The following is a 16,100-nucleotide window of genomic DNA, read 5'->3' as shown; positions in this document are numbered from 1 at the left end:
GGATGTCTCCCCGCTTGTCAAACTCCCACTTTCCCCCATTCTACTTCCATGACCATTTGCTATTTCCCCATTCCAATCTATTCAATTAGTTATCTGTTTCTTGTCCGTCCCTCCCCCCTAGTTTAAAATCTCTTCCAACCTTTAAACATTCTCCCCCATAGCACAGAAAATACCTCTTCAGTTAGGTGCAATAGATCCCTACCATAAAGATAGCATATATATATATATACACACATATATACACAGTGTTCGACAATCCTATACATTTACACGCCCGGGGCGTGTAGATTTAACCCCCGGGCGAGTAAATATTTGCTTAAGCATAAATGTATTTTATTTATATATTTTATTTTAAAGCGGGGTTGGGGGCGGGACTAGGGTTGGGGGCAGGACTAGGTGGCGAGTAGATTTTTTGGTTGGGCGAGTAGATTTTTGGGTGATTTGTCGAACAGTGTGTGTGTGTGTGTGTGTGTGTGTGTGTGTGTGTGTATATATATATACACACACACACACATACGATTATTAAGGTTATGGTGGGTAAAAAAAGTGACTAAAACCCTCCACAGTAAAGCATAAAGCAACTGTGTATATCTCTCCTTGCAGGTCATTGCCTTAAGCTTGCAGCCAAGATCCCTGAAATAAGTTTTTAGGCCCCTCCATCTTTCTCTAACTTTGTCATTGGTGTCAATCAATCCAAGACCACTGGATCAGTTCCTGCCCCTCCCAACAATTGGTCTACCCGATCCGCAATGTGCCAAACTAGAGCCACCGGGAGACAAACAAACTATTTGGTTTATGCAGTCATGGCAACAGATTGCCTTATCTACCTGTCTAATAATAGAATCCCCCAAGACCACAATCTTTCTTTATCGGAGTATCCAGAGTCCCCTCTGTGCTGGAGGAACTATTCCCCTGGCTGATAGAGGAATCAGTCTCCCCAAGCCTTGCCATTCCTATCCTGACACTCCCATAAAAAAAATTCATTAATAAACAGCGGGGAGAGTGGTGCCCCCCAGGAGAAAAATGGAGATAGGGTACAGGGGAGGGGGCCTGGACATCTGTCTGGTGCTAGCACAGTCTAAGAGACAAAAACTGGAGGAACTACAAAGTCAGATAGCAGAGATCACCAAAGGGCAAAAAGATGCCGAGAGTCGCGACCGGCGCAATCTTCGCCTACGCGGAGTTCCAGAGTCAGTCGACAACATAGAGGATAGCATCTCAAGATGGCTCAACTCCATAGTACCAGACAAGACAAAGGAAGCGCTGACACTAGATAGGTGTCACAGAGCCTTAAGGTCCAGGCCACAACCGGGAGACAGACCCAGAGACATAATAATGCGCTTCCACTACTACAAGACCAAGGAAGCAGTGTTAACAGCAGTCAGAGGGCACCAGAACTTACTCTTGGAAGGTCACCCATTACAGGGTTTCCAGGATCTCTCCCCAGCTTCACTCGCATGAAGAAACCTAGGAAAAATTACAGCAATACTGCGCGAGAATGGGATAAGATATCGATGGGCCTTTTCGTTCCGTCTAACGGTGATAAAAAATTGAGCAGCCTACAACAAGAAAAACCCCGAGGACGGCCCAGGATTCCTGCGGCGCCTGGGAATTGATCCTCTTCCTGAAGGTCTAGAAACAGCGAACCCTGAGGTGCTCCAACCGGTGTGGTCGGCTCGTCCCCAGAGAAGTGGTCAGAGGGGCCTCAATGACGATCGTTGAAGTACAGTGCAGCGCTCAAGTCCAGACGAAGGTCCCTAATGCAGGCCCCTTTCTGAGTATAATCACCAGCCTGACTACAACAAGGTGGGATCAAGTCGAAACCTTCAAGCCCATATTCAAAAGTTCATCTGGAATAATAAAAGGCCAAGAATCAATAGGCGAGTGCTCACGCACCCAACAAGAGCAGGAGGTCTGGCATTACCATGCCTGATCTCCTACTACTGGGCGGCACAAATGGGGCAATTGATACATTGGCACAACAAACCTAAGCTAAGGGGCTGGGTGATGTTGGAAGCAACAGCAGTCCACCCAACAAAACTAGAGATGTTGCTGTGGCTTCCCCAAAAATGCTAAGAGATAAGGAAGGATGCTCTTCCCACAATAGTCCACGCCCTAAAATTATGGGTGTTCCTGAAATTCAAATACAAACTAACTTCTAATAGGTCCCTGATGACACCACTGTGGGGGAACACGGAATTCACCCCAGGCCTATCCAAATACGCGGCAGGAGCAGGATTATCTAGAATAATAGACTTGAGTCAGAATCTCGACCGTAAAGTCATATAGTTCGAATATTTCACCACAGAGAAAAACATCCCCAGAAGTGAGCTATTTCACTATTTACAGCTAAGAGCATTTTTCTCACAGACAAATCCCAATGTCTCCCTCACAAGATTTGAGGGACCTTGTCTACATGGGGGCCAAAAAAAGTGAATCTCATTTATATCCACATTTTGCCTTCCCAGAGCCTGACCACCGTAGTGTATTAAAATATATAGCAAAGTGGGAAATAGAGTTAAATGAAACTTTGGAAGACGATTGGGCAGAAATATTTGAGTTTGCAGCGTCATGCTCAATAAATACATCTTTTAAAGAAAACGCTTATAAAGTGTTGTTTAGATGGAACACATCTCCATTAACAAATCTACAGGTTCTGCCCAGGTTATCCCACGACATGCCCAAAGGGCTGCGGGGAGAATGCATCGTTTTTGCACATGTGGTGGTCCTGCCCAAAAGTCCAGGATCTCTGGAAAAGGCCTATTGAGTAGGCAGGCCCATGGATCTGGTACAAGCAAAATATTTGTATATTTCTATATATTTATTAAATATATATTTACATGTCACTATTCTACTTACCCACATTTATTTTGCTTGTACCATAAGGTCTATATTGTGCCAGAGATGGTCCACTAAATGTTTTTTTTAGTGTTTTTATACTTGTTTGTCAGTATTTTTCCTCGTCCATTGTTTATCTAATAAAATAATTATTTTGTAGCCACTTTAAAGAGTGCCCCAGATTGGAGTTTCTGTAGGTTTTGTCTTGCGGGACCTACCAGCTTTTCTCATGTGTCTACATAGTCAATATAGGTCTGGAACCATTTCTCCAAACTCGTAGCGAATATTCCATTTGGACAATTTCAATCCATTGTCTACGGTGGCTGCTGGATGCTTCTAGGTATCTATTACAATCCACATTTTTCTGTATAGTTTAGTATGGGTTTCACCATCACCAATGTGAAATAATTCCAAATCTATTACAGTAATTCTATGTTAGTCAAAGTGAGTTAAAATTGGTCTAGAATTGTAGCATCCCCTTTCCAAATAAAAATATAATCTAAAAATCGCCTCCAAAAATACAATTTTCTAAAAAGGGATTGTTATTGCATACAAAAAGTTGTTCCCAGTAACCTAAAAACAAAAATCAGCATAACTAGGGGCAAACTTTGTCTGCATGGCCGTGGCACATCTCTGTAGGTAAAAACTCTAAAGTTAAAAGTTATGTGTTAAGATAAATCTAATACCATCAATAATAAAATCCCTGTCGCCTAGGCAGAGTATTGACTACATAAAAAAATATTTAATTGTCCCAATGCCCTTATGCGCAATGCACATATACGTATATAAAGAAGAAGCATCGCAGGTAACCCATATAAAATCTTTTCCCCATTTAATATTTTCTATACTCTGCAATAGGTGTATGGTATCTCTAAGGGATGAGGGCAGTGTGGAAACTAGTAGTTGGAGAAATTTAGCAATATATTGTTACAAATGATAGCTCTTTAATGGTACTCCGTGGTTTTGGTACTGTGACTACTTACGTCTTTGGCACTTGTGAATGCCACCCCAGAAAAGGCATATCTATCCACCACAAGCGTGACACCACTTCTCAACTTCTCCTTCATCATTGGGCTAGAGCACAGACAGGGAAATAAAGGCTTAAACTTCTAATATTTCAGGTTTCTCAATAGGTCACAAAAAGTATCATTGCATAAACAATATCCACTAGTAAGGTCTATTTAGGCCATCATTCCCAAATTAAGTAATGCTGCAGCGATTCCAAAATCTGCAGAGATTTAATGATTTCCAGAAACTACTAATATTAATGCTATTTTTCCAGCAGTAAAATTATGTCTTTAATTCTAAGCTAAATATTTAGGGGGCGTTCCAACAATTCCGTAACGCCAAGTGCCTGTCAATTGTTCTAAACAACTTTCCCACTGCCCGAAGGCCCCCTCTAATGAGCACTACCATACACCGGAGCTGCAAGGTGTATAATGCATTACCAGGTTTTAATATTTTAAGATATTTATTGGCTTTGCAAAATGAGGTGAACACCACAGCAACAAATTGCAATATACGTAACTGAAAAAACTATTGTGATTCCATCAATGCAGAAACATTTGTACATCTCCAAAAAAAGTTCATGATTTCATATCAGGATTAAAAAAGTGAAAAGTAAATGCAATGAAATAGTTCCACAATGTTTTATACCTCACTGTAGGGTTAGCAACATATTCGAGAGTTGCAATAACTAAAAAGCATTTAACCATTTAACAGCAGTTCACTCAATTTTGACCGTAGTTTGAAAATACATTAAATCAGTAAATTTCAGCCCAAAATACAAATTGTGATAAAGAACATAGGTTGAAAAATGCATCACCATCAATTTATTTCACTGAAGGCTAGTTAGGGCCTCATACATAATTTATAATGGGAAAGAATACAGGAGCAATTTCACATCTGCTGAGACCAAGGTTGAATTAAAAAAAACACTTGAAAATCATAAAATGTAAGAGGGCCTGTAAAAAAATATTGATGCACCAAAAATGTTAATAAAATACAATGAAGCTTGAGATCAGTAGGTGAGTGAAAAGCCACTATGTACAGAATAGGAGACTTTAAGAGGTAGAGGAGCGAACACACACACACACACACACACACACACACACACAACCCCTCAATGTGATGCTTTCATGCTGCCCTCACGCATCTTACACTTGCTCCCAGCGATTGGCGGAGAACAGCAGATGGACTGTGTGATCCTCCAGGTCACTTTTCTTCTCTAGGTAGGAGCCAACAAGTTGTCCAATCTCAGTTGTTCTCTCTGTGGAGTGAGAAAATTATATCAAGACAGATGACACTGGCAATAGACCGATTGTCCATTAAGTATTTTATCCGGTCTCAAAAAGCACAGGAGATTTAAGTGAGAAGAACTTTTTGTTTATATGGGTCTGGGAAAGCACCCAGAGATTTTGAAATAGCCATTTTCTCCACAACTTGTCTGGTCATTGTCTCCACACCCTCCGGACTATTGGCATAGTGCAACGTCTTTTAAAGAGGCAACTCCATCAAGGACCAAAAGTGTACCAATCCCAATGACATTTAAGGATTTAAATCTGGGTGATTCATCGCTACAAAAAAGTGGCCCCCCCAAACCAGGGTGCGGCCTGTTTGCTGCAGTTCCTAATGATGCTGTAGTAATGGTGCAATCCCACATAGCTGGACCAAAAAACATCCCAAGGATTCATCTTGTCTCCCCAGACAGCCCAAAAGAACTTCCTTTCAGATAAAAATAACCAGTTCAGATAATATATATTGTTCCAGCATCCAGGGGAGTAAAATATAGATAAGATACTCCCTTAATAAAAAGTTGTCAAAGCAAGAATGTATTAAAAATAGATTACAAATAGGATGCCAACAGAGGACTTGTCAGATCAGCCTATGCATTTCCAGCATCTCGTTCTCTTCCTCAGGGATTAATGAAATCCAGATTTGCCAGTGGTTTAATCCCCCAGTCCACCTGACTGGCCAATTTGTAACCAGGCGCTCCGGCTAGCGAACAAGTTATGATTCTACACTTAAATTCCAGGCCTGTTTTTGACTATCATGCCTAAGGAAAATATGCACACTGCTACTGCCAATCCTCATTTGGAAAGCTAAATCATTGCAACAAAGGACTCTCACTCACTCCCAAACCTTTCTACTCTGTCATCCAACAGCCTTGTATCACTGCTTGGAGGCACAAAGCTTAGTGCAGCCTCCCCCTTAGGAGGTTATAGATTTTTAAGTATTATCCCTATTTTCCATATAACCCTTTAGCGTACCGCTACCCTCCTTATTAAGCCTGCATTTTAAAAGTTGTCATCTGGCTAATTTCAAGTTCATGTGCTCTATAAAGCTATACATTGCATTTTTTTCTGGGGGGAAGGTAGGGGGATACAGAAATAAAGGGGGGGGTTGGGTGTGTGGGCGGGAAGAGGGTATTAGATACACATGGGTAACATAACAAATATACATTTAATGGGTATAGATGACAAACTGGAGGGTAGTGCTACATGGAAACCTTGAGTTTGCTTGAGGTAACCCGTGAGTAAGGGTGCAGAAGGGCCAAGACCTCACATGTTCAGCAGAACCGCTGTAACAATCAATTACCTTTGAGTGTAGTGGGATATCCATGGGCCTGAGATATTTGTAAATTTAGTTTCAGCATCCTCAAGGAGGCTCGTTACCTTTTCCATAACCATTACATAATTGATTTTGTTACGCACTGCCTTAATTGTTGGTGGATTAACTTGTTTCCAGTTGCAAGCAATTTTGTTTTTGGCAGCAGAGAGAATAGAGTTGATCAGAGCGTCGCATTACAGTCTACGTACTCAGCAGGCCTGCTAATCAGGACTGATTCGATATTCCATGGAGGGACAAGCCCCAAAAAAGGTGTGTAAATCGGCCCGGTGTGTAATATTGATGATTTAGCCACTCTCAAATAGATCACATCAATCATTTGCCAGTTCCTGCCCAGTCTCTCTCCCACTTGTGTATTTCTATTCTTGATTGTTATCTGGAGCAATTAGGATTGGGTAAAGAAGGGCTATTGTCCCTTTATGAAAGCTGCTTCCCAGACATCCTCCCAGTCCTCAAGGTCTATTTGTAGGTTTAGGTCAGCGTTCTATTTTTGCATATAGGTATGGGAGGGTGGGGGGTGGGAAGCCTCAATCGTTCTGTAGATCTCGGAAATGAATCCTCTCTGATATTCGCCTTTTAGGCAGAGGTTCGAATATGGTCCGCGGGGGGAATTTGGAGTTTTGGGATAGAGCTCGAAGGAAATGCCTTATTTGTAGAAATTTGAAAATGTGGAGGTCGGGGGAGGTGTATTTAGTTTTGAGCTCTTGGAAGGACAGAGCTTCGTCATTCTTCAGCAGGTCTGCAACCATTCTAATATTTAGGTCCTGAAATTGACCAAATTGGTTACGGGAGCACCCAGGCAGGAAATCTGGGTTTCCGAAAATGGGGGCGAGTTGGGAGGGGGATGAAGATAGGCCATATTTCCCTTTGTTTTTAATCCAGGTAGACCATGTGCATCTCATTGCCCCAAGCTCGAGTTTCTTGGGTCTCTTTTCTTTGTGTGCCTGGGACCATAGAATTACAGGGAGGGGGGTGGGAGATGCGTGGTGAGACTATCGATAGCCAGCAGTTGGAAGTCGGGGGGTTATTCCAGACAACCGCCTGTCTCAGCTGAGCTGCCTGGTAGTATCTGACCACGTCTGGGGCCCCCTCTCGACTTTGAGGACAGCAAGACCGACCTCGGGACCCTAGGTTTGCGTTGTTTCCATATGAAGCGAACGATGTGAGACTGTATGTTTCTTAGTTCTGATAACGGGACTGGGACTGGAAGGGTTTGGAAATAAGAGAGTAAACAGGGGAGAATATTCATTTTAGAAGATACAATTCTACCAAACCAGGAGATTTGGTGGGTGTTCCACGTGTCTAGGTCTCTTTTGATTTGGTCGAATAGGGGCGGGTAGTTAGTTTGATACAGAGAATTATAAGAGTTAGTTATTTTTATTCCTAGGTATTTTATGTGGGAGGTGTTCCATTTATATTTGTAGTTTGACTGTAACAGTTTCCATATGGGGTCTGGAAGGGAGAGGTTAAGTGCTTCGGATTTATCCATATTTATCTTATAGTCAGAGACCTGGCTAAATTGATCTAATAGTTTCTGTAAATTGGGGAAGGAGATATGTGGATCGGCAAGGGTCAGAATAACGTCATCTGCGAAGAGGGAGATTTTATATTCTATGTCTGCTATTGGGATGCCTTTGATGCTTGGTTCGGCTCCGATTTGGGCCGCCAGTGGTTCAATTGATATAGCAAATAATAATGGGGATAGGGGGCAACCCTGTCTGGTTCCATTTTTTTATTGGGATTTGGGTTTGACTGTCCACCTGGGAGTTTCAGGTATGCAGTGGGGTTCTGGTTGTAAGGTTAAAACTGTCTGTCTTCTGGAATTGATAAGGTTAAAAAGAATACGCTGGCCTTGCTATTTTCATGGGAGGCTATTGTAAATAGCTTCAGACCAACTGTTCAATGCCTGTCAAAATATTGTTAAAATAAGACTACGGAGGATAGGGCTGCCTTATAAGTCACCATTGTATATGTCTCTTGCTCAGCAGTTAAATGTTTTAAGCTCTACAGAAAAGGCATTATGTGAAGGATACATGTAAATTTAGATGTGTACCCATATTTGTAACAGATGACAACTGTATTTTTGTCCCTGCCTTGTGTATATAAACCTGCTTGTGAACCATTAAAATTTAGTTGTGACAATTCAACAACCAGCCTCCTTGAATTCTCACAGCTCCGAGCTCGTATGCTACGCTAATTGAAATAATTATATATCTGTTGCGTTTCAGTAGCTCCTGGGAGAAAAGGTTTTGCTTGCCCTAGAAGGACCTGATCTGTAGAGATCTAATAGTTTTGGTGACAGAAGTGGAATTTCGCACAGGAAAAAGGGTGAGTAAAGATTCTTTTTATTTGTTTCTCACCTTTTCCTCTGCGAAACTAAACAACCTAAATTTATAAGGGCAAAAGAACATAAGGTGAGAGTCCTTATTGTTTAATCGTGGGTAAGTCTCTTTAATCAAGAGTAAGTCCCCGATTTATGTAACAAAGGGTGAGAGTCCCTTTGGTTTTATCGAGGGTAAGTCTGTGATTAATGTAACAAAGGGTGAGTCCCTATTGTTTAATCAAGTGTACAGTAAGTCCCTGATAAGTAAAACGGACAGTATATGATTTCAAATAGCATGGCAATTTAAGTTAAGTTAAAATTGTTTAAAGTTAAGTTAACATAAGGATTGTTTAATGTTAAGTTAAGGTATTGTTTAAAGTTAAGTTAATAATTGTTTATTAATACGTGCGCATAAAGTGTTAAGATTTCTTTCCTGTATAAACTCATTATGGGCACTAACATTTTGTCATCTAATGAACTTACACTAACCTGTCAGCCTTCGCACAAACCTCTCCCTCACTGTCAGTGGCAAAATCAGCTGTCTCTCTCTCTCGCCTGTATGTATTGTAATAAGCAGCTGCAAGTAGCCCCCACCTTTTTTCCTCCAGCTATTTTTACACAGGCATAGGAATGTACTAAAAATCGTGAATGACAGCATGCCCCTTAGGAAAAACGAACATGCAAACTCAAATTATTTGTGCAACATTAACTGAGTATGAGTATATATTAAGTTTAAATTAATAATATTTTCCTGTCTGAATTGAAAAGTGGAAAACAAGAGTATAACAGGTATAGGTTTCTTTTTCCCTCAGAATGTTTTATTTTTAAGTATGGATATGGTAAAAAAAAAAAAAGGTTGATTGATTGAGTAATCCCTGTATGTGTGCTTGTAAGAATCTGGGTGAATTCTATCTGTGAAAGTGTTATTTGCATTGAATAATAAGAATACTGGTTTATTGTATGTATACAAAATGACTATTCAGGACTTGCAAATGATTCTAAAATAAGAATATAATTAATTGCTCATGTTGAAATTTAATTTGTAAAAGGTGTACACCACCACTATAATATAAACTAATTTACACTGGGCAGGGGAAAGTTTTGGGTATTTGTGGAGAAAAAGAATAAAGAAAGGATGAATTATTTTTGTAAACAGTCCAGTCACTAGAATAATAAGGATGTTTATCGTACTGGCCAGGCGATTTATTTCCTTAACCAGAATTATAATTCTTTTCCTCTAAATCTCCACAGATAAAATCGGGTGAATATCTTATATAGAACAGGGGAAATATATTCTAGACACAAAGCTAACTAGAAGCTCAGCATTTTAAAAATTAGTTTAAAAAAAAAAAAAAAAAAAAAGAAGTTAATTATGATATGAAGAAAAAAAAGGGATATCTTTATTAATTTACTAGCTGAGAGCCCCGGCGTTGCCCGGGATGTTTGTGGTGTGGGGGTGGCATTTGGGTGGGGAGTGGTCCACGCGGCCCATGTGCGGTGGTAGTGCTGCTGTGGCTGTACTTATGGTGATTGTATCGGTGTGCTGATTTGGGAGGGTTTGGTGCTGATGTGGGGGTGCGGATGTGGGTGTGCCGATGGGGGAGGTGCAAAGGTGGCGATGTGTGAGTGCTGATGGTGTTGATGGGGGCTGGGAATGGCGGGGGAGGAGGTGGGAAGGGGGGGGAGGAGGTGGGAAGGGGGGGGAGAGGTGGGAAGGGGGGGGAGAGGAGGTGGGAAGGGGGGGAGGTGGTGGGAAGGGGGGGGGGAGGTGGTGGGAAGGGGGGGGAGGTGGTGGGAAGGGGGGGAGGTGGTGGGAAGGGGGGGGAGGTGGTGTGAAGGTGGGGGGAGGTGGTGGGAAGGGGGGGGAGGTGGTGTGAAGGTGGGGGGAGGTGGTGTGAAGGTGGGGGGAGGTGGTGTGAAGGTGGGGGGAGGTGGTGTGAAGGTGGTGAGGAGGGGGGTGAAGGGGAGGTGGAGGGGGGGTGAAGGGGAGGTGGAGGGGGGGTGAAGGGGAGGTGGTGGGGGGGTGAAGGGGAGGTGGAGGGGGGGTGAAGGGAGGTGGAAGGGAGGTGAGGGGTGGGTGAGGGGAGGTGAAGGGGGGTGAGGGTAGGTGAAGGCCGCTCAGTCACCCGTCCGGCCGCTCACTCACCCGTCCGGCAGCTCCCTCACCCGTCCGGCAGCTCCCTCACCCGTGTTGTGGCCGCTCCCCCGCTGTGTCCCGGGCGCTCGCTCCCCCACTGACTGTAGCGGCGCCGGGGGGTGGGGGGGGGGGTGGAGGGGAGGTGAAGGGGGGTGAGGGGAGGTGAAGGGGGGTGAGGGTTGGGTGAAGGGGGGTGAGGGGAGGTGAAGGCCGCTCACTCACTCGTCCGGCCGCTCCCTGAGGCAGGAGGCCCGCGCTTCCCCTATCCGGTAGCGGCGCACGTGAGGGGGAGAGCAGGAGGCCCGGGCCGCGCTTCCGATATCCGGTAGCGGCGCACGTGAGGGGGAGAGCAGGAGGCTCGGGCCGCGCCGCGAGGGAGGAGGCTGGAGTTTGCTGCTCTCCGCGGCGCACGGTGAGGGTGATGGTGCGGCTGGGGATGTTACGGAGCGTGGGGATTTGGGTGAGGTGGGGAGGGGGGAGAGAGTGAGGGGCACCGGGAGAGGAGGGGGGGGGGGTGTGTGTGTGTGTGTGTGGAAGGTGAGCTGCGGTCCAACTGACGGGGGAGAGTGATGTGTGTGTGTTTTTTATTTTATTTTTGTTTGGCCCGTCACTCTGCCTCAGGCCAATGAGAGGTGCGGGGGCGGGCAGGCCAAGGGACCAATGAGATTGCCGCTAGGGACGCAGACATACAGTGAACTCAGAAATATATAGTAGATTCTGCAGGATCAAACTGTTTTGTTTTCCTATTTATTAAAATAGGTGAGAAAATATGTATTATTTTTTTGTAAAAACTGGTTGAATGTGTGAAAGCGTAAAATTATGTTTGTTTTGTATCTGCGCTCTGTGCTCTTTTTGTGTATAACCAGTAACTAAACTATCTAAAAGTATATGTTAAAGCCTACAATTTTCTGTTTAACAAAGATCCAGTTTTAATTTTTGAATACCAGAAACATTGTCGGGCTGTGTGAAGAGCTGCATATTACAAGCTGTCCCAAATTGTATTGCAGTAACCAGTAATTAACCATTTTTTCTGTTACAAGGTTTTGGCAGGAAGCCCAGAGAGTTATTTGAGCTTGTTATATGGCTTGAAATGGAAACAGGTGTAAATTGATTAATATAGAGTTCCAATAAACAGAGGACAGTAACCCAGAATGAGCACTCTAAACACCTGGTGGGTGGGTAACGAAGTGGTTAAAACTTAAATCTTTAATATCCGTGTAAAATAATGGGGATTAAAACAAATATTAAACGCTCAGATCCTATAGTATGAACACAATGTTCTGGATCACTGATGAACTGCATAGAATCACTAGTGTATTGCAGTGGGAACAGGTGGATAAAGTAACCACTAGTCCAATGTAATCAGCACAGAAACTCTAGTGCTGAGCCATGTATAAGTGTGCAGACCCCGAAATAGCAGTAAAGCAACGTACAAGGAAAACGGCCCCTGACCAGGTCTGCTAGTATACTAATAATAATGGCAGCATGTTCTTGTGTAGTGCTGCTGGTTGTGCGCGGCGCTTTGCAGAGACATTTTGCAGGCACAGGTCCCTGCCCCGTGGAGCTTGCAGTCTGCGTTTTTGGTGCCTGAGGCACAGGGAGATAGAGTGACTTGCCCGGAGTCTCGGGGAGCCGACACTGGGAGTTGAACCGGGCTCCCCTGCTTCGAGCTCTCAGTGCCAGTCGGTGTCGTTACTCACTGAGCCACTCTGTCTCATATACTAGAGGATTCTCTATGGAATTATTTTTCTGCAAAGTTGATCAAATATTTAATATTTTATCATTTTTAACCATCTTTTTCTCTCAAATGTGTCCCCACCTTTAAATCTGTGTCTATAGGTTTTTATGCTACAGGTTGTTCTTTCAGCAAATCAGATGCTATTTTGTGTTCTAAAAGTTTCTGTCAGATGACTATAGCAGATTATATTTATATTCAGTAGGGTTCTTTTGAGATTTTTTTTATGAAAATGTTATACCCAAAGGTTTTAGGTTAGTCTTACTATACATCAAGCAATTCCATTAAGGTTATGCTTTAAATGCTGTTATCCTTTATATGATATTGTTCACATGTAATACAAGTGAACAAAAGGAGGGTGTTATTGCTGTTATTATTGCTGGCTGCCCCTGAAACCATATGGCAAGGGCTGAGAGTGTCAGCTCTTGGCTCTTGGGTATAATTGTAACGGATTTTCTGGCCTGGCCTGACCCACCCAATCTCATATTGGCCCCTGTGGTCTAAGCAGCCCCCATTAGTGTAGTGTCTGGTGGTGCACCTGTTGGCAACAGGACTCCTGAGTCTCCCGCATGATGGTGTGTGGGGATTGCCAACCCAGACAGGCAGCTGAGGTACTGTACTTGAGTCATACCTATATCCAGTGCAGCGCCTCCATCTCATCAGGATCCCAGCGTCCGCTTGTGGATGGTCCTGGTGAGGAACTCCTCTGTGGTGCACCCCTCGGTGCAATCACTCCCATCCATACATAGGGCACCTCACCAGGGTGTGAGGGCAAACCTCCATAATTACTGCTGGCATGCCCATAACTTACCAGGCCTTACTGTCAGCAGGAGAGATGACTGTAGCCATTTTACAGCATGGTTACATAATATTGTACCTTACTATGTTGCCTGTAATTTTTCCTTTTTATACCCCATATGGGTATAAACTAGAAACTGTGGATGTAGGGTTAACTGTGTAAGCCCAGTGGGCTAGTTAATGCATTCTCTGTGTATTCCCTTTGCCTCATGGGCCTGCAGCTGTCTGTGCAAGCTTATAAGTGGATTGCCTTGTATGGGTGGCCCCTTATGAGAAATAGCTGCACAGAATATGCTTATGAGAACAGAGTCTCCTGGCACATGAGGGGAAAGGGAGGTGATATTTTGGCCTGTCTTGTCTGCCAGAAAGGTATTCTTAGCTGGTGTCTTAGAGAAGAGAAGATTTTAGAACCCCACATGATAGGTGCAAATAGTGGAGTGCAAGCTCTTGTGTCTACATGTTGGTTTTATGTGTTCTAAGCCTGCAATGCATTGTGTTTGTCCTGTGATTTAAACCCAGGTTGGTGAATTGGCATGTGAATAAGCATTCCAATGCCCCAGCTCAGATATGGAGTGCCTGAAAGTGAACTGACCTTGTTATTTTCTATGTCATATTCCCTTAGCGGAACTGTGAAATTTCTTGTGTGTCAGTTTTAGGAGGATATTTGGGTGGAAATATAATTATTTTGGTTGCAGGAGTTGTGGGGCCAAAGTGCTGTTAGTCACTTAATTTTCCCCAGAAAGCAGGCATGATTTGACGGAACGCAGTGTGAATTACACCAGGGCCTCCCTGTGCCCCCCAGACTCCTGGATTTCGAGTCCAAATCTCCCCAAGTTATTTTCCTAATAAGTATAAGGTTCCCCAAAGTATATTCTCTGTTTCTTGTGTTTGTGAAGTTTTCAAGGTCTTATCCGAATGAACCACCGTTTATTTTTCTGCCTGTTTAGCCTTGTGATTGATCCCTTAAATATAAAGGTGTAGTTGGCTTAGCCTAATGTGACAATCAGATATAATTTTCTCTCATGGGAAGACCAATGGTCACCCTAGGTACCTTGTAGATTTAATGTTGTATGATTATGCTCTAAACAGACGATTCTAATCAGCATCTATTGTGTGAAACTAATGCAATTGTCTGAGTGTCTCATGTCCAGGTGCAGTCCTTCCAATTAGATGAAGATAAAGGTGACGCAAAAGCGCTTTTCATCTAAAGTGGAGAGGCCCTATTCCAGATTCTACCCAGTCAGAGTATTTTTCCAGGATCCATGTTACACAAGTGCACCCACAGTCGCTTCAAAATTAAACCTCAACAAAGGAGGGATGGCCTAAAGACACAGCCGTTCTCAGTTGGTGTTTTGGTTCATAAGAAAACCCGGCACTAACCAAAAAAAAAAGGAGAAAAGTTCCTATCAAGAAAATTCGGACCTCAACATATGAACTTTGAACTTTTTAATAACCTTTCTTTTTACAGGTTTTATTATTTTAATTACAATGTTTATTCTATTAGGTTTATATACTGTAAGTGGTGTCCACATGAAGACGATAAGGTAGTAACAAGAATATTTTGTTATATAATAGAATCCTGGTAAACAAAGCCCACATCTTAGTGCAATATATCCCAATGTACTATACATACCCAATAAATTGCACCCCAGGAACACGAGAGTTATATTTAACCCCTTGGAAAAAGACAAGATGCTATAAGATATTTGTAGAACTATATATATAAGAAATTGGTTATGAAGGGAGTAGAAATACAAGTTTACCCTAGGGAAATTATTGACTTTGTGATAGAAGGATAGATAAATTATTATCCTGCAACTAGACCAGGTTATGTTATTTGGGAAAGTGGTTCCAGTGTTTGAAGGTAGAGATGAGGGTTGGGATTTGTTGGGACTTGGTGGTTAGATTATTTCGCTGGGAGCGAAGCTAGTGGATGTTTTTGTATGTGTGTCTGTCCTACTCATTACTCTCTGTGTTATGAACAGCAAAACTTTGGTCCTGAAGTGCGTTGCAACCCCCCCACCGATGCTATGTCTCTTTTTGGTGATGAAGATGTCAGCAGTCCCCCAGAAGAAGAGACCGAAAAAAAAGAAATCAACTGGGCCAATACAATGGCCAGAAAGGAATCAAGTTATGTACTATGGGACTATTTTTTTGGTCCGGCAGGACTATGATATGGTTAACTGTTCTTTAAAAAAGACTGTCTCTGAAGGAAGAGGGGGCTGAGAAGATTGGAAAAGAGGAAGGTGGGGAGGTCACCCAAGGGCGTGTGTCAACCACAAGGAAAGGATCACAAGTCAACCATTTTGCCTATGGCAGCCATTTTGTCTGTTCCGATATTCTGAGTAAATGTAGTATGTAAGATGTATGTGTTGGGCAGTCGCTCCTAGGAAATATTAACCCACACCAACCCCCACTTATGCTCAGAAATAGAATTTAAATAATGTTCATCATACCTAAGCAAAGAATACGAAATTGAAAGGCATTAATTATTAAAAATAGCTCAGTTAAGAGAGTAGTGGGAGGTCTAATACCCTTTTAGGAATGTATGATTTATATGCAAAAGGGGATTTTTCAGTAGTCAATATAAATGTTTTTTTTCATGATACTAAAAGACGCTATTTTTAAGGTTCAGCAATAGA

General features: G+C 42.8%; 1 protein-coding gene across 2 annotated transcripts in view; it reads right to left on the bottom strand.

Moving 5' to 3' along the window:
• Positions 1-16,100, bottom strand: part of DTYMK (deoxythymidylate kinase) — a 50,789-nt gene that overhangs the window by 23,438 nt on the left and 11,251 nt on the right. For both annotated transcript variants that reach the window (XM_075569510.1, XM_075569509.1), the window contains exons 2-3: positions 4,999-5,107; positions 3,822-3,912 (exon numbers count right to left, since the gene is read on the bottom strand). In XM_075569510.1, the coding sequence (XP_075425625.1) occupies positions 3,822-3,912; positions 4,999-5,107 (200 nt within the window). The remainder of the gene's footprint in view (positions 1-3,821; positions 3,913-4,998; positions 5,108-16,100) is intronic.

The sequence above is a fragment of the Ascaphus truei genome, chromosome 14, assembly GCF_040206685.1.
Source record: "Ascaphus truei isolate aAscTru1 chromosome 14, aAscTru1.hap1, whole genome shotgun sequence".
Classification (NCBI taxonomy): Eukaryota; Metazoa; Chordata; class Amphibia; order Anura; family Ascaphidae; genus Ascaphus; species Ascaphus truei.
The sequence above is the reverse complement of the archived record's forward strand: the minus strand, read 5'-3'. Positions and strand labels throughout refer to the sequence as shown.